This window comes from Temnothorax americanus, unplaced genomic scaffold (assembly GCF_048541705.1).
Source record: "Temnothorax americanus isolate GAGA-0224 unplaced genomic scaffold, ASM4854170v1 Scaffold60, whole genome shotgun sequence".
Lineage (NCBI taxonomy): Eukaryota > Metazoa > Arthropoda > Insecta > Hymenoptera > Formicidae > Temnothorax > Temnothorax americanus.
Window position 1 is genome coordinate 374,299 of NW_027509752.1, and position 20,485 is coordinate 394,783.

A 20,485-nucleotide genomic window follows, 5' to 3' on the forward strand; every position below is an offset into this window, starting at 1 on the left:
TTTTTTCTCTCTTATGCAACTATCTCAAATCGATTCTTTTACATGATTATAATTTTTACATGATACAACGATTCAAAGCATTACATAGTTGAATTACTGTATTTTAATCCTCGCTAAAGAATATGTAATCTCGAGCAATTTAAATTGAATTATGCGCGACTAGTATTTTTTTTTTTTTACAATAACACACAGTATTGACGCAACGTGTGTACAAGGCATTTTTCTTCTTGTGTTGATGTATAGTATCGATCGATTACGCATAACCGGTGTGTTTTTCCATTGCATTCGGGATTACACTCGGTTAATCAATTTGATGAATAATCGGCTATTGATAGTGTTTGGTTATATCTGTGACTTGATTATTAATAAATTATAGAATTTTTTATATTGCATATTTAGTTAGGTTCAAAATTATTGTATCTTTCGAGTTCTCTCTCTCTCTCTCTCTCAGATGGTTTTTATTTAAATAGATTAAATTTTTCATATCGTACATTATTCATTTAGTATTTATTATTAAAGAAATATATATAAAGGGTAACTTTCAATTTTTGACGTGATAGATAGCAGAGACAACCTGATATCGTTCTGTTTACAAAATAAGAAAAAAGAAAAGAAATTAGATATTAAAACAAATTTTACTTCGGTGTAGAAACGACAAATTTTCCATAATTAATTCATCCTCCAAAAACTGTTATATTATATTAATCGCGAAATATTTTAAAGATATTATTAATTACAATATTATTAAGACAATCATCATCGAAAAGACAATATTGTTGAAATTATTTTTGAAATTTTATCTCGCAATCATGCCAGAAATCACACAATGATTTAATCTCTTCAAAAAGAATAGGGTTGGTTTGCATTGATAGTTATCGTGTCGCGGTATCAAAGCGATATTTTATCAAGATGAAGCGGATTTGCGACTTGTTGTTGCGACATACGCGATGAAGCAGCAACATTGCGCGATTATTTGGCGAAGGAGCTCTTTAAAAATAATTTGAAAAGGTTTGATAAACTTATTCGTATCATTGTAACATTCGTTGAACGCGCGGTAGCTTATCGGTCAGTATGTCTAACTAAAAATGACAAAGCGATACAATCAGACAAATGATTAGTAGTTTTACGTCATTAAGTAATTACACAAGCCAGTCGCATTACGAGAGAAAGAGGTGAATCTAAATTTACGCGTCAGATTTGTTGTTTTTACCTTCATCATTTTATTCGTGACATTTTAATCTTTCAATTGAATAATCAGATTGTAATAAAAATCATCGTAAAAATTTTATCTTTGATATTTTGAGAAAATAATTGCATTTATAGCGAGTCTGATACACACAATTGTCTCAATCCGTACAAATCTCAATTACAATCATGTGCTTCGCTTAAAATCTCAAATTCACTTCAATCCAGTGAAAGTTGATACCCGATCAATCATTGTTATCAATCGATTGGGATATTAATATTTACCAATGTATTTTCCACCGATAAATCGTGCTTACGTAAAAGGAAACGTATTAACGTTAATCAGCGGAATGCGTATAATACGTTGCGAGTTTTTTTAACGACGTAATTTAAACCCAGTTTCACAAGTGTCGGTTAACTTTTAACCTAGGCTTAGATTAACTCAATCTTCGTCCCTTTTTCTAAGGGGGACGTTAGAAAGAGACGAAGAATGAGTTAATCTAAAGTTAAAAGTTAATCGACACTTGTGAAACCAGGGCCTTAGTTGCTGAAAGTACTCGGGGTTGTTTAGAACCGTGCAAGTCGCGTTTAATACTGTCGGAGCCATGGAAAATGAAAGTAGAAAGCGCCTGTCGAAACTCTATGTTGTTTCGCAGTCCTCGGTACATCTGATTACACTTCCGAACGTTGCGGTTTGTCTTTTTTTGCGGTCGCAAGTTAGTTTGGGATGTACGTTTCTTAAAGTGTACTACGGAAGAAAGTGTGATATATCTTCGCGCAAAGTGAAATTTCCGTGAATGAAAATTTTACCACTTCACGAAAGAGAATAAAGGAAATGAAGAAATTTAATGGACATTTACTTTTTGTGATTTTAAAACTTTTTTGAATTGAAATCTACTATATTGATTGTTTATTTGTTAAATACTATTGTAATTAAATAATGCTCTTCTCGTTCCTATATCTATTTTATAACAATTGCATAAGGTATTTTATGACAAATTCAATAATGTGCAATAATTGTCATTTGTGTTGTTAAAAAACATTTGTTTAACTTACTTATATCATTATATAGATCTTCTCAAACAAAAAAAACTTTCATTCGAAAAATCTTGTTATAATTGTTAATATAGTTATAACTATTAATTTTATTCGAAAAATCTTTTTATAACTATTTTAAAAAATAATTGAGTATACACTTAAACCAAACACACTGTGTATTATTAGGTATATACACACATTCATCCCTCGATTTACACAGTACTTTTTATATGCTATTCTTTTTTATTGTCAGTAAATAATTTCTCCCCGTTTACGCGATACTTTTTATACAAGGTCAGTTTTACGGGATCAGAAAATATATATTTCTATAGTATTTTTTTTTTTTAATTATTACAGATATCAATGAGCTAAAAGTTCTTACTTGATTGTACTTATTACATTATTCTCACCTTTTTTGGCAGACTTGTGGAGTGCACATTAAGCTTATTCGTATACAAGTAAAAACAAATTAATTTTTTTGCACTTTGCGTAAATAAAGTAAAATAAATGTGAAATAAATATTTTTACGGCATACACCAGGCTTTTCTCTTACGCATTTTCTTTTCTTTTTTGTACTTATGGCAGACTCCATTTACACGCGATTCTCAACCGCGTAAAAGAAAAACCACGTGGAACGAATAGTTCACGTAAAATCGAGGGACGAATGTATAGATAGTAGATAAATATATTCGGACTATTTCATGAGCAATTAAGTTGCTTTGTATTCGAAAGGCAAGGACGAATTCTCTGGAAACTCAAGCCGCGCCCTCGGGTTCGACCTCGCGCAAGGATCGCGGATACAGTATATGACGAATTATATTGATGTCGCGCCTTGACACGAATCGTTTGTGTAGTTAATGAATTGTCTACATGGAAATGGATAAAATTCATCATGCAAACAAATTACGATTTGTTTACTGTTCGCGAAATTATTCGAGATTTATATTATAGCAGCAAATTATGCGTCCCTTCCGTTTCTCAAAGCGGCTCGTTTCCTTGTTCGCGTTCCGCGCGCAACATTTTGTTCTAAAAAAAGGACGAATAGAACTATTTAGATGCTTAGAAATGTTTTTTTTTGCTATTGAGCGACTCTTAATATAAGAGAAATTAATCTTTACATTATACACAATTGTCAGAAAATGTCGAAAGATTTTTTACTATTAAGATAATTTCGATAACTTTTAATATAAAGAAGCAATGAGAAATAATTTGGGGAGATAATATATTCTAAAATAGTCATTTTTCATATTTATAAGAAACGAAACTTAAAAACCAAACATATAAGACGAAGGGATTTCGCCTGCTCTTCAGCTTCCTGTTGCGCTTTGTGGACGCCTTCCTCGTGACGTGGCCGTCACGTTATTTTCCACTTAACCATAGTGGATAATGGATTTGAGGGCTTTTGCGTTTCCTGTTGACGTTTCGAAACTTTAAGGCATTTAAGCCCGAGTATGGTGCAATCGTCGTCGGGGTATATTAAATAATGTAAAGGCCGCGTTTAGCCGTCCGCGTGTTACATTCGCGTAAGAGCGAGTAATCACAAAATTGTCGACATCCTACTTCTATATTTTTAGTATAATTCTGCGCGGGAAGCGCCGCTCCACGAACAGAGATTTCTACGTTAAATGTGAAAATCTTTCTTTTCTTTTATTAGCAATCTCCGTTCACGGAGCGATACTTCTTGTATTTGCGTTTTCACAAGCGTCGAGACTTCAGCATTTTATTAGAGATTCAGCATTATTTAAAGGATTAAAAATTAAAGAAAAAAATAAAATAACGTTTATTACATTCAAGTTGAGAGAGACGGGCTAAATAAGAGCCAAGCGCTGTTGATGGTGTGCATCAGAGAGATGTAACTCGATCCTTTTATTTTCAAATATTTCAAATAGTTTTAATTATTTTAAAAATAAAAGGATTTAGTTACATCTCTGCGCACCATCAACAGCGCTTGACTCTTATTTAGCCCGTCTCTCTCAACTTAAAGTTCCACTAAAGCATTCACATTGAGTCTGTTATATTATAAAGATTTTTTAATTATGTAAAAATACAATCAATAATTATTTAAACAGGAATATAATAATAATATATAAGTAATACTAATAGTTATTTATTACTTAAGAAGATTAAAATTTATTATTAAAGATTATTTTAAAATATCGCGTGTTTTTAGTTTTTAGACACGTAGAGTTTATTTTATAATTTTTTTACATTTGTTAGAACAATCTCGGTATAAAAATTCCTTTCAATTCTACTTTATCTTTGGAGACACTTTTATTGCAGGTACCTACTTTACTTGCAAGAGAAACTGATGCTCATATACCCGCCTATATGATGAATAATTAACTGCAGATGAGAATGTATCCACAGTAGATATTGCGTCTTCTTTATCGACATAAATCTGGTCATCAATAATATACATGATACCTGTATTATCCATCATGTGCTGCTGATTCGCTTGTTAATTAATTCATCACGTAATTAAATTAATTGCGATCAATGTCGAATATTATCTAGTACTTGTAATCTCTACAATATTTATATTTTTATTTAATTTTAGTAAAATTAAAATTAAAAAAAATTAAAATCCGTCGGCATACCTCGTTTTCGATTTTTCGTGATCAAACAGACCGTTCGCAACATATTTATTTTTATGTATATTTGTCGCAATTCGCAATTTGTCGATATGCGAATGGCATAAAAGTAGAAATTGGATTATATCCAAAGTTGGATCTTGTAGGTATTTTTAATCAGCCGTACATCGCGTACGTATTTAATTTCTATCGTGCTTTGTTTGTCACGCCCGATATACACAATCGCTCATTGTGCTCGTGTAATCGCGATTCCCTGCACGTCCGCGCAACACAAAATCGTACAATGCAGTTCGGAAACACGGGAGAATGTGCTGCGTCACGATCGCCGAACAAGTCATCGATTGCGCAATCGTTGCACGCTCAACGACCCTCCGATCTCGTGGAAGGTGTCTCGCCGCGAGAAAAAGTTAAATTTGAAAAATTTGCAGGAGGGAAACCTGCAGTGCGTGCGCTCTCCTTCGGAATTTACACGGCTCGATCGCGCAGGCACACGCCTGATAATTGTCGCAGTCGACGTCTTTCGAATGGTCGGAAACGTGATCGGCGCGATGACGCACGACGGTTCGGTTCGATCCGCGGTTGGGAGTGCAAGCGCGTCTCTCGTATAGATTACAATTCGCGCACATATACGCGGCTTGTTTGATAAGAAGACGGCGCTATAGAGGGCCCCCGATAAACTCGGCTGCCCGATAAAAGTAATGAATTATTTATTAGTATCGGCAGATTTTTCTATATACGTCCAATCCTCCATATGTCGCTTCGGCATGCGAGAACACACTTGCGTTGCATCTGTGTATTTAATTTTAAAGAATTGACACGTGTACGATATGTGTACGAATCGCGAATAAACAGTGAAACCATGGTGCTGTTTCGTTTACCTGCGAATTATCTCGTATATATACTATACAGCTTTCAACGTTATTTTGTTAGTTGGTTTCGTCAAATACGATCTCGGATTAAACTTAGCTTTGAATTTGGAAATTAAAGGGGGAACATCAGGGTGATCGGATCAAAAAATTGAATTGCCTTTAGCATGTATAGTTATGCTCTGGTAATAATTTATATTGGAACTGTTTGTTTTTATGAATTAAAAATATATATTTTAAGCAATAAATTCAGAAAAATAAAAAATTAATTTTTGGATGAGGTTGATTAGAACCACTAACATATTTTTCTGATTTTTCGGGTTTTGTTATATTCTCATATGAGTATATAGGTTTTAAGAAATATTCTAAAAATCTCTTGCATATATGAATGTAGTTCCTCAATGTGTATAAACCTATCTAATATCTAACAATAATTTTTTTTCTAACAATAATAATGCAGCAGATTTTTATCAGTGGACTTTATCACAGTTATGATAATAAGTTATACAAATTGCATTATACATATACATTTAATTAACTCTTTATGTCTGTATGTAGCAATCTGTACGTATAATAGCCTGTCAGTTTACTTACTCTAAATCTGCTGTTAACATAGGTCCTGTCGCCAAACTTTTCGAAGTTTATTGTACCTCTACCCATATTCTTTTCTCAACTTGATTTATGGGTGTCATAACCTTCCTTTTCAACACTTTGTGTCCCGAATGGATACCGCCTGCTGATATACCTACTTGAGTATAATACCTAAAGCGTTCTCGAAGATCTTTCACAATTTCATTATTTTTTTGAAGTTTGAAATAAAGCTTTAGAAATGTATTCTTTAATAATTGAATTTTTAGATGATACAAAACATTGATTTTTTAAACTCGTTATCTCTTTAAAAGTGCCCCTTAAATCGAGTAAACAGAATTAAATAAATCTAAATTTCTGTATAAGTTTCGAAAATGAGGTTTGAGTTAAGAAATTAAGTAAACGGATTTTGTATATGAATTTATAGAAATTTATGTTTAGCCGTGCAGTTTGGTACAATTTTTAATGCCTCGATTTTTCAAGACAGCGATGATAATCTTTGATCTTTTTCAATAATAATCTACCGCGTGTAACGCTGACCGCGTTCTGTCGGAAGACTATTCTGTTTACAGTCCCGATTTGAGAGAGAGGTCAGTGAGAGAGATGGGTTGAGATAACATGCTAATTAACGTTCGACTCGGCTTAAACCTCAATTACTTAACGCTTGATTAGAGGAGATGTGTTACGCGCCCGGCGACAGTCCGCGATTTCCTTCCCCTTTGATTTGCGCGAATCGCACATTCCTGCACCGATATAGCTTTGAACGCTACATATGTGGCAATCAAATCAATTATAGGCAGAGAAGACGACGCGACGACGACGACGCGACGACGACGACGATGACGACGACGATGACGACGACGACGATTCGCATGCACAACGCAACAAGCTACAAATCAGCTCTGTCTTACATTCAGGGGGGGTATACTCTTTGCGAAGAACGACGGCGACAGGCGACAGACGGCCGGAATCCAAGAGCCAGACAAATATTTGCTCGTTACGTCTTCACAATTTCCACTATGGAAAATCCCGCATGCCTGTCTCTCCTACGCTTGGTTACTTCGTTCGTAATCCCAAATCGGAATTCCCTGATGCAGACGCAGATGCTTCGACTGACCCCCGTTGGCCCGCCAATATTTTCCATCTTTTATCTTGTTAATTATCATTTACTTGTAATGATCGTTTCATCGGAATGGAAGACATTTCCTTGAAAAGTATCTTCAAGAACTATACCTGGGAAAAATTTGTTTATTTATAATTACGTAAAAAATATGTTCAAAAAAAAAAATAGTAAGAAATATTAAAAAATAATTTAAAGGATAATTTTTGCATTGTTCCTTTTTTAAAAAAACAAAGTTTGACAAAATTGGATGAAAAATTGCCCATAAGTAATCATATATAAATATAATATCATCGTATATAAAATATGATTATATATATAATATTGTATAATCTAATCACAATTTGATATTTTGTAAAAAATTAATCTAGAAGTTATTTTTCTAATTATTTTACAATTATTCTGCTTATTATTTTTCTTACGAACAGAAATTATACATGAGAAAAAACGTATATATATAGACATATTTTATATATAATTATATTATACATGAAAAATTGTTTTCCCGGGTATAATATAATATCGGAAAGTTTTGTGCAGCCTGCGTTATCAATGTAAGTTTAATATTAATATTAATATTGGCGTTTACGAGTTGGTTCTTCGCGAGATAAGGATAAATATACCGGAGGATTATTCGCGATATCGCTATTATTGATATCGCGAATGACATTTGTAAACGGAAGAGCCTCCGATCGTTAATCGTTGGAAATCGCACATCGGAACGTGACGAAGTATCTCGAAATCGGTATCAGACAGTCGAGTTCTCAAAATAAAGCTCTCTTCGGAATGCGTGAATGAAACATCGTCGGATCGTCGATGATCCTTCGACGCAATTCGACGCGATTGTGGACACGGTCGAGAATCGATCGCAGTCCTAATGTCGGAGCTTGCCGAGCGCGTTTGTTTCTGTCTTTGTATTTCTAAATAGTCAAAATAGTTGTTGCATCAACAACTGCAAAAATTTGCCCCGCGAACTGATTGTTTCGTTCCCATCATCATCGATCCGATCGCTTATCTAATCCGCGTTCTTCCGCGTGACGCAAGCTCGAATCGGAAATAAAACTACAAATAGGATAGAAGATAGAGCGGTTATTAGCATTAATTGCGATTAGCTAGTTTCTTGTTAGATATGAGGACAGATATCCACTGGATGGAACGGTATAAGTCGTATCTTCCACTATTTCAAGAACGACGTTAAGTACCTTGCGAAAATAACGTGAAACTCTGCTGCAACATTATGCATCAACTTTCACGATACTGGTGTTTATAAAGGATAAATTGTAAACTTATATATAAAGAGTCAAAATAGAAATAAAATATACATATAATGAATTAATTGCGCGTTGTGACCTCGATAAATTAATACGACATTTATTCTGATTACTCGCGATCGCTTATCAGTTTAACAATTTTATTAGTCGCACTTTAGAAGAAATGATAACGATTTGCGTCATTCTGTAATAAAACAGTCCCGTTGCTTTTTCGTTCGTGTAAATAATTTATTTGATTCGTTTGAAGATGAATAATACTCCAAGAAGCGGGATCCGAGATTCTCTAATTCAGCATACGAGACGCAATGATATTATCTTCGCAGTGACTCAGTTTCTTCCTCCTTACGTTATCTGATGTAATTAGAGCTATTACGTATGACAATAAGATTGAAGGATTCTACCGCAGCCGCATCTGATTAGTCGTATTTTTAATGAGATTAAAGCAGTTTCAATAAAAAAAGATTTAGTGTAATAACATAATTTTGGCTCAGTTTATCTTCGCATTTTTATTTTGCGAATTTGGAATAAATATTTTATAATACGTTTTTTTTTCTTATGGAAAATATTTTGGTAATTTTGCAGTATAGGGGACCACCCTCCGATGACCTTGACCTTGACATATGTTGTCAAGGTCACTCTTCTGAGTCACCTTCAGAAGGTTTTAGCCCTCGGTCATTGCTCGTTAAAAAGTTATTAACAAAAAAAGGTTTATAACTTTTTAACGAACAATGACCGAGGGCTAAAACCTTCTGAAGGTCACTCAAAAGGGTGACCTTGACAACATATGTCAAGGTCAAGGTCATCGGAGGGTGGTCACCTATACTGCATAATTACCAATATTTTTAATGTAATTGATAAACAGGAAAAAATTAACATGCTACATAAAAATTGATTTATTGCTTTTTATCTAAAAATAGAGATTATATATATTTTATGTGTGTAATATGTACATAAAATCTCTGCTTTTTATTCTGGGATGAACTGGACCGACGCATATTATATTTTGTGTTTTAACAAATAATTTCTGTCAAAGAAACAATATAACAATGGTAATAAATAAATTTGCCAGTAAATAAATAAAATAATATTATAAAATCCGAAATTAAGTGACCCGACTCACAATGTTTCGACCATAATCTGATCCTTTTCAAGTGAGATATTAATAATTTATTACGCAACATTAGACATCATGCGTCGCCAGACGTTGTATAATTCATTGTGACTTTCACATTTTCATTCTTTTGACGCACTAAACATTTTGACGTTTGCACGATGTAGTTAGGATATAACGTCTGGCGACGCATGATGTCTCTCTAATGTTGCGTAATAAATTATAATATCTCATTTGAAAAGGACCAAATTATGGTCGAAACGTTGTGAGTCAGAATAAATGTGAACTGGCCAGTCAAGTCGCTTAATTTCGGATTTTATTAAACAATATAATAATTATTTATTTTATTAATTAATCTTGACATATACTATCGGTGCGTCCAAACTTTTGATTAGTATAATTGTGTATGTTATATATCTATATATTTGTGTATATTTATAAAGCTATACATATATAACTTTTTATTGGGAACTAGGGAGGTAGGGCAATACATATAAAAATGTTTTTCAATAAACGACAAGAGGATGTTGGGACGATATGTTTGGAATTTGTGATCTGTTGGGATGAAACGAGATACACGATAATAAGTAATTCTTACAAAAGAAACAACGCGGCATATCCGACACGGCTGTAATCCGCTTTACTTTTCAGCTCGAAGGTCAGAAATGAATCATACGCGGTTTTACCGTATGCAAATGTACATGTGTGCTTTGTTGAAATGTAGTCCGATAAATGTTCATCCCTCTTTGTAACCGTTCCTTAAATAGCGCTCCTATTATCACAATTACCGAATCACTGTTATTTTCAATTACTCATTGAAAATTGATAAAACGTTAATTTAACATTTATTAAAGCAAATGTCGAGAAAACTAATAAAAATTAGTAAAATAAGTGCGATATATTTTTTTCTTAAAATATAAATTCAAAATAACTGCAATTACCATTAATCAAACGTTTTCCGTTTTATTCTAAAAATGAAGTTAAAAAGAGTAAGATGTCACTTAAACTTTTTTTAACCAATTGTCTGAACGGTTCTTAGAGAATTTAAATGTGAAAGTATGGGCACACACAAGATAAAGAATATAAAATAAATTGAAAACAATAAATACTTTCTTTAAAGGCTGATCTACAATGTGCTCTTTGCTTTCTGTTTTTTGCTCTTAACCTCTTCGCGACTATCCCGTATTTTGCAATTCCGTCGCGTCGTGATGTTTCTTGTCTCTTCTGAAGTTCGTCAATTTTTATCTTAGGCGACAGAGAACAAAAAACATCGTGTTACGCGACGCAATTGCGAAATACGGGATAGTCGCAAACAGGTTAAGAGCAAAAAACAGAAAGCAAAGAGCACATTGTAGATCAGGCTTTAGACTTATGAATGACGAATTGAAAACAATACTTCTTTTCATGACCCGCAAAAAAATATATATAAGACGCATTGAGAATAATAATACATTTATTTTATTTGATGACGAAGTTTATTCAGGTTTTTCTCAAAGAGTTTCGGGACGGTGAAAGTTTTAAAGAAAACAATGTTTGCCTGCAGGGTTATTCTCCCGTATGTCTGAAAAGAGAAAAGAAATGTTCCTGCCCCTGTCTGTCGGTTTTCCCCATTTGCATTGAGAACAATCCATTTATTTTGCTTGATGACATATACACAATCCATCTCGGTTTTTCTTTGAAAAGTTTTAGAAAAGTCTTACACAGAAAAGGATTTTAACCTGCAGGGTCAATTTTTCTCGCACATCTGAAAAGAGAAAAGGGATGCTTCTGCCCCTATGATGTATTTAAATTTTGCGCCGGCCAGCGCAACTTTTACCGCGCTGCGCTCCGATTGGCCGGACGGCTGGCGTGGCTGGCTCGCGCGCCAATCGGAAGCGCCCTTCGCCCGCTCGGCCGCTCGCCCCGCCAGCCCGCCGTTATCGGAGTACAGCGAGAGCACTCGGAGCAGCCGGCCGATTACACAAGTCCCGGCATAACCAGTGGAACCAGTGTGCATCGTGCCACGCGAGGACTTAACCTCGCTCTCTCTATTCTTCCGTGCAACAGTTTGTTATTCGCGTGTCGCGTTCGTGATTGTCGCTCGGCACCGTTGTCTCCGTGCACCGTTCTGCCCGACGTCATCGTCGTCTGACCACTCTGACCGTCGTGAAAAGAGAACGCAGGCGCGTCTCTCTTCGCCCGGCGCATTTCGGCGCCCGAACGGAACACGAGAGCGAGAGTGCTCGTAGGAGCGGCAGCGGAAGAAACACCGTGTGTGCGCGCGCGCGCGCGCGCGAAAGACACAGAGAGTCGGCCTTATCGCGCCAAACGCTCGTCATCGACGTCGTCGTCGTCCAGGAGCGTCGTGAAATCGCGTTTCCATTTTTTTTTTGCGTACTTCGTCTCCGCGCCCCACGTGCCCGAACGCGCGATGAATCATAGCAGCGAGAACAGGGGACGAAATGGCCACATTCTCGTGTGGGACCAGCCCGGACTCGAAGAGGACGATCGGGAAAGAAAAAGGAAAAGAGGTACGTGCCCATGTCGCGACGGCCTCGCCGATAACGCGACGTGGAATCGCCGATTTTACGAAGCGGACCGAGTGAGGATCGAAACGGGACACCCGGTATATTCTCGGCGCCGCGCCGCGCCGCGCCGCGCCGCGCCGCGCCGCGCCGTGCGGCGTGAGAGCCGCGAGTTTTCGGACCGCACTTTTCAGCGCGACTTCGTTGACATCAATCCGCATAAAAATAGCCGACGCGACGCGATAGCCGCGCGCACGAAATCGAGCGAGGGGAAGAGATTCCTAGATTCCTCCGTAAAATGCACGTCGTGTTCATTTAACTCGGGACGGACGTGTCGCGGTCGCGGATCGGACGAAACGGACGTTCGAACGGACGCGCGCAATTGCCGGTCCGAGATCCGTCGTCGAAGATATCTCGGCTTCGGCCGTTTCGTTCGCGATTCCCCGTGTCGCGAAATCGCAGTAATCCGAGACGACATCGCGCTCTCGCGCGCGACGTTCGCCTCGACAGCGACAGACCACGTGTTCAGCTGTGCGGCCTCGCACGGCGACACATTCGTGCTCTTTCTCTCGCTCTTCTATCTCTTTCTCTCTCTCTTTTTCTCTTAGTCTTTCATCTCACTTGTCAGTGGAACGTCACGATCATAGAGAGAGTACATTTGCGTTCATAATTTAACAAACTTCGGCTACTTAATCGGCGAATAATTCAATTGATAGAATAGTTTAGCTAATCATTTTCTCCGTATTTATATCCACGATAATTATGAATTATTAATTCTATCTATCTATACATATGTCGGCAGAATTTTTAAAGCAAAATTTCTGATGGTTCATTGTCCCTGGTCTAATCTTTTTTCCATATGTCAAACAACAAGATATTAATTATTCTATCCATGTTCTATAATCTATCCAACAGAATTGTTTAGAGCAAAGTCTTCACTATAGAATTTGTTGCTCCTAATCTAATCTTTTTTTTTATATATGTCGAACAACAAAAAAGTCGATAATTCTATCCGTATATCAGCAAAATAATATACGGGTATTACTTGACGAGTTAATCATCGATCAAGTTAATCAAGATTTGCTCCATCCTATAAAAAGCGGAAATAACAATCTTTACTTCGAGATTTTACCCGTTATAACTTTCCGTTATTTGTCCGCGAATGCTAAAAAAAAACAGCTGATTTTATCTCGTTTTTAAAAAAGTATTTCTCAGTAAATGCGTTTTTTACGTTACTAGACATCACAGACGCGCGCTCTTCGCGCGCGCTATTTAGCTTTAATATTACACACAACTGTCAAAATATATGCTACGACAGCCGCTCACGAAGTTAGCGCAGCAACAGAATCAATCAGCATCGCGGGAAAGAGCCAGCAAAGCAATTCGAGACTTTCGAGAAGACTTCGAGAGATGCGAGTATCGATTTAACATGCCTTTTTTTAGAAAGGATGCATTTGAAACTCGCCGTGATGAATATTAAGTATTAAAGCTTATACTGCCGAGACTGATGTGAAAACGCGTGCAATCAAAGGTCGAATTTTACGCTTTAGGTACGCGAAGTGTCCTAAATAGGAAAATTTCTTTCCGAGAATGTTTCACGTACAGCGTTGCGTCTCTTCATTTTGCAAGGATGCCAAATCATGTTGGCTTCGAGTGTCCGCACGTGTCTCGCGACGATACCGTTTCACGTATATTCTTCGTAATGTTTGCGCAATTGTAACGCATGACGATCAGCTGCTTGATTTCCGCGAGTTTCGAAAAAGCCGGCGCTGAAAATCTTTCTTTACTTCTCGTCGTTTACTTCTTTCACGGCTTTTATCACGTACGCCAGAGCGAAACTGTAAATATTTAAATAGCTGCCTCGCTACTTATCGTTAAACTCAAAGTGTGCATTTTACAATTTGTATCTAATTTTATTGTTAGTGTTACAAAAATTTTGCAATAATCTTTACGTGCGTGTTTATTATAACCAAATTTTATAGTAACATTTCAGAAGATTCAATCGAAATAAGGATAACCGAGTTTTTATCTTATAAGATAGCTTTTTTATACGTCAGCGATCGCATTAATCATTAATCCTTTGCGATCCGAATTATTTCTTGCAAATAATCGAAGTATTATTGTCTTCAATTTTATATAATCAGCTGATCAAACATGAAGAATTTTTGGGAATTATTTTTAGGATTTTATTTTTTCCTCAATGCGAGAAATAAATAAATATACACATGTGCGCGGTTGGGCTTTAACGGCCGCTCATCATTGTCTTGCAAATCCGTTCGTTTCAGGTATCGAGGAATTGTATTTAAGACTTTGTTCTCTCCTGAGCTCGACCGAAAGGGATCGACCCTATTGTGTTAATAGCTATTTTACACAGAACAATATCGTACAATTTCTCGCCCATTTCTCCGACTCTTTACCTACACGGATTTCTTTCACGAGAACAAAAAAGAACCCCGCCGAGTTTTCTTTGAGGTTGCACGACCGTTCCAGTAGGAATTCCCGCAATTATATTATCATTTGCCGAGTGCTCGTAACGAATCGTGGATATGCTATTATAACTTATCAACATTTTTTTTCTTTAAACTTTTATTACGGTTTTACAGCAATACAATATGCATCTAAGGAATTCTATGTCATACTCTGAAAATAACAGGCAAAAATATATGAAATTAGCTCTATAGAAAATGCAAATCTATAATCTGTATAAAATGTATTGACACGCGATTTAAAAGGTGACGCAACTTGATTAGCAACAGAAGCCAAGGAACATCGCGAGAGAAATTTGATAAGGCTTCTATTAACGTAACAATACGTGTGAAATAATTATAAATAGAAGTGCAATAATTACTAGTAGAAACACACGTGCCAATGAGAAACGGTAATGACTAGCGAAATAGATATAATAAGATGACAAAAAGGTTATTCAGCACGAAAATAGCTCGCATTATCGCGGCGAGATTAGTTTAAAGAGCATCGTTTCGCCACGCAAACTAACGGAAAAAGTGGGTGCGCGCGACGGGAGGCACTCGTCGCCTCGACGATGACGCATCGCGAAAACGGTCGCAATCTGGATAAGACGAGGGATAAGAATACGAATAAATACGAAATGTGCGTTCTTCCGCGGAAACGCACCGTGTAAGAATCTATTCAGACAAATTTGTGTAACGCATAAACATAAACATAAGCATAAGAAAGTTGATCGGTCCATATACATATATATATGTGCATAAGGAAATGGACCAATCCATTTTCTTATGCATATGTTTATGCGCATCTATGCAAGTTTGTCGGCACGGAAAGAACGGTTTTGCTGAAGTATCTAAAAATTTTGCTACACTGAGAAAAAAAATTTAATCCGATACGTGCAACTAAACATGTTAGTTAACTAAACATTAGTTGTTTCAACAATTATCAAGTTGCACTAAAGAAGGTATAGTGGATTCATGTCAACCATCAAAATTTTGTAATCAAGAATTATTCAACTAATGTTTAGTTAAACTAACTAAAATGTTTAGTTGCATGTCGGACTAAATATCTTTTCGGATTAATAAATTTTTTTTCTCGGCGCAGATACAGGGTAGCGATTACGTATAACTATATCCCTGGGGCGGAAACGTGCAGAAAAGTTACGTGCGATTGCTGTCCAGATCTGAAAATAATTTTGTTGCACGATCAAAATAATTATGTATAGAACACTCAAAGATTGCTAAAATGTTAAATTTTTTTGCACCATTATCATCATACTTCAGCGACTTGCTATAATTATTTTGACGGTGGAACAAAATTATTTTCAGAGATCTGTATCTAGCTAAATTTTTAGATACTTCAGCAAAACCGTTCTTTTTGTGTGGACAGACCCTTACAGATTTGTTTGTTCTAACCGCTCAATTACGAGAAAATCGCCGCGGGGATTTTTCGATGGACGCGCGGCGGACTCGGGGAACGTTTGAGAACAAAGTGCGTTTTTCTCGCGATACGACTCCAAGGTCGCCAAATGACTCGTGCATTTAGCCGCTATCGCGAAAATAGTGTATGTACAGCGTGCTGCACATTCGGCATGGACGGTAGAACGTTCCAAAATTCCCGCGAAGGCTCGTTATATCCGCGGATTTTTCGGTTGGTTTTTGAATTTTCTTTCTTCTAAACGGGAAAGAGATAAAAGCAGCGAATATTCTTGGGGGTCTTACCGAGATGAAAGGTTTCAAAGATGCGAGAGAGTAAACAAAATCCTATTTTTCATATAAACTTTATATAGAATGGACTTCGCTCGTTTTGCGCAGTTAATTCTAAGGTTGGGAGAATTAAAAGGATTACAATTTTGATGAAGTGTTAAAGTAGAGATTTTTGTCATAGAAAGATGATCTAGATCTAGATTTGGAGAATCTGTGAATAAAAAAGAGCGCAGGGTGTCCTCTTCTGGAGTGCTCCATATCGCAGTCAAAATTAATATATGTGTCATCTGTGCTCGCGATTGTGATAGCTTGTTGCTTATCGAATTTACTTATCGTCGCAATTGCAGCGAAGGTGGTCATAAATTATACTGCTGACGATAACAAAATTTAAAATAGGCGATATTTTGACCACATCGAAGTTCAATCTTTTCTGAGACGAATTTATGCACGAAAGATCGATAATCGCTACATTTTACTTCTTTATAAATAAGTTGCTATCTCATTTGAAAGACTTTTCTAAAAGCTCCTACGAAGAAATACCATAATATTTTGCGTAAGAAAATATAGATATGTTTATATTGTTTACATATTATATATTATTTTTAATTTTTATTTTTCTTATGCATATAGCTATATTATATACACCCTCAGAAAAGATTTCTACATACAATGCTATTACTCTTGAATCTGTCATAAAATAGGATCGAAATAGGGCCAATCATATTTAGTATTGAAACAATAATATTTTAGTCTTAACTAGAAAATTTCTTAAGTTTAGAATAAAATAATTTTGATACTATCCCTCTTAACTTTCTCAGAAAGATGCAGATATTTGTGACAATCTTATAATATTCTTGATTCAAGAATAGACGAATCTGAAAGAAATCTTATTCTATTCTTGTATAAAAAGAATTATAAAAAAAAAACAATGTTTTTTTTTTAATTTTTAAATGGTTCTTATTTTTTTCTAATATTTTTATAGTTTAATTTGTATTCGTGCGGTTCCGCATATATTCTATTTTATTAATTAAAATTACGCAGTTTTACAATTTTTGAGAACGCATCGACGGGATTTGAACCTTAAGATGTCCGGGGTCGCAACCTAACACGCTAACGCTGAGCTAATCGTACGCTTGTGGTATCTATCATTATAACTGCTACATCAAAAAACGTGCTTTTTAAAGTAGTTGCAACTGCAGATTGATGTGAATACGATGTTGTGTTTGTTTCAATCTAGTTCATTATATGATAATATTCCTAATAAATAAAATATATTTAATTATTCTTATATATTTCATTATTAGAATAATTGAGTAGGCGCAATTTTTCATGTTAAAATTTAAATTTTTCATTGATGTTTACTTATATATACGTAAGCATTTTGCCAACCTTATTGATGAAAGAATTATTTAACATAAAATTAGTATCTTCAGTCGATTGAGAAGATTTAACCACATAATTATTCGAGTAATAATCTTTAGACAATTCCTACAATATAAAATTTTTAGATAATAAAATTTAAGTTGGTGCCTTTTAGCTATATAGAATAAGGTAAATTGATTCTGTTGGCAGACGAATAGGCAATTTGTTTTCCTTCTCTATGCTTTTATTCTAGGGTAGACCGGGGACAAAAGTAACATTTTGAGTTTAAGATTTTATAACAATTAAAATATAATATCTACGTAAAAAAGACCTGTACCTTTAGATGTAGAATTTATTTAACTACAAAATTATTTTGTGCTGAATTCAGTAATGTAACTAGAAAAAAAGTTATTATTGTTTAAAGAATATGAGGAATACTGTTACAACCGTCCCAACCCCCGGGACAATTGTAACAGCAGAAGGGGACGATTGTACCACATCATTTATAAACAAAATAATGGTTATTTAGTAGGTTTAATTAATCAATCTTACGAATTTAATGATAAAATAATTTGTTACATGAAAATATCAGTATTTTTTTACATTATAGCAAATAAAAACAAATAATACTGTTTTCTCAACTGAAAGACTTTATATAATCATATATATTTAAAAAATTAACCATAATAAAATAAAAAAGAAACAGAAATAAGCTCTCTCTCTGTCTTTCCTTCTAACATGAACATAAAAAATTTATAATATTATAAATATAAATCTAATATTAATATAAAAACTGAAAATAAAGGAATCACGCAAAAAAATCTATTTTTTTTGTTTTTTAGCGGTAGCACGGCTAGATTTCTTTTTTTTTACATGACACAAGTCATACTTTTTGGCAGCCGCACGAATGGATAACTGACCCTTCATAACCTCTTCAAACGCCTGTTCGTATAAATTTACTTCTTTCGTGCCCCGTTGCGTCTTGCGTTTTCTTGTTCGCGGCATTCTACGAAGAAAAATACAAATAACATTGTAAAAAACAACACTAAAATAAGGCCAACCAAACGGGGTTAGGTTAAGTTGAAGTTGTCCCCGAGCAACGGTGACAATTGTAACGCTACAACTGTCCCCAGGCATTGATGTTACAATTGTCCCCTAATGATATTTTATGATTCGAAGTAAATTTTTTACATAAATATCTGGATGAAAGTCAATCGTATTATGCAAATTATCAACATAGATAATCACTAAAACATATAAAAATAAAACCTTATACCTTCGGCATAAAGAACAAAAAGTATTTCAGATTTTATGCACGTAAGAAAACTTACTTTAGGAAGGAAAAAAGTAACTTCTTCTTCTGCACACGTGCACGTTCCGCGAGGGGCGGCAATGAACTAAGGAACAAATGCCGCTCCATCTAGCGAATCTCGCCTCGCGGTCCCACACACGTACCTTTTATAATTTAAGAAATATTCACGATGTTACAACTGTACCCTGTTACTTTTGTCCCCGGTCTACCCTAATACATGATAATGGCTCAAGAGGATCTATTTCAGGAATGATATCTGGATAATGGATATTTAGATGCATCTTAGGTGTTTCGCGGCGCGCGGCCGTCGCGCGGATCACGCCTAATATTATGGCGCTAACATTGCGCGTTATAAAACAATATTGAGATTAAATCAATAATTCCTAATTCTCTTCTCTCGAATAAAATAAGATTGACTTAATAATCTTGAGACAAGAATAACATATATAAATTTAAGCTTATACATATATGTTATTCTTGTCTCAAGATTATTAAGTCAATCTTATTTTATTCGAGAGAAGAGAATAGGAATTATTGATTTTTAATCTCAATATTGTTTTATTTTTATACTACTTCAGATTGTAATGAGATTAAACATGTCAAGAATACTTTTTGTCTCGTTATTAGAAATCTTTTCTGAGGGTGTATTATCACCAAAATACATATTTCTCTCGACATATGGTGCTGTCACTTTGCCTTTTCATAAACAAATTATGAATATTTCCTTGTCAAGATTTAAGTATTTCGCTATTCCGTTTCTATATTTTCGAGAGAGATCTGAGATAGATTTTTTTATCGGGTGGATTTTGTTCTTTCCATACGTGACGAATTGCGATACACCTCGTATCGTCATTGGTTGCATGGCATGTTTACGCATGGCATGGTTAATGTTTACGTGATATAAAAAAAAATTATTTTGATTTTCGCCTAATGGATTTTCTATATTTATCGTCAATAATAATAGCGCTTCAGTACCTATATGTATAAAGATAGATTATTTAGAAATTGCGTTTTTTTTCTCTTGGATCACTAGGTCGAAACGTATTGGAATAAACTTTACTTAACTGTTCAAAAATAAAACTTTCTATGTATAACGGATACATTACTATATAAATATACATTAATAATGCTAATTGAAATTACTAAAGATGCTTTAGTCCCCATTAAACGTTTCGTATAAATATTTTTGGTAGTTTTTTTTATTAGCAGTCGTCACATTTAACGAATAATAATTTTTAACAGTAATATAATATTATGTAACATACATTGAAAATTTTATTCAATAATGTTCTTTGAAGGCCTCCCTTTAATACGGAGATATCATCTCCGTATTTTAAAAGCTCGCGTAATCATCGTGCCGACTGA

At 35.1% G+C, this 20,485-nt stretch overlaps 1 protein-coding gene across 2 annotated transcripts in view; it reads left to right on the forward strand.

The window, feature by feature from the left end:
• Picot (putative inorganic phosphate cotransporter protein picot) overlaps positions 1-20,485 on the forward strand; it is a 43,520-nt gene that overhangs the window by 9,564 nt on the left and 13,471 nt on the right. The window contains exon 1 of one of the 2 annotated variants that reach the window (XM_077420824.1): positions 11,726-12,280. The exons of the other annotated variant lie outside the window; for it this stretch is intronic. Within the exon in view, the coding sequence (XP_077276950.1) occupies positions 12,181-12,280 (100 nt within the window). The 5' untranslated portion in view covers positions 11,726-12,180. Of the gene's footprint in view, positions 1-11,725; positions 12,281-20,485 lie in introns of those variants that run through there. 2 annotated transcript variants of the gene reach the window in all.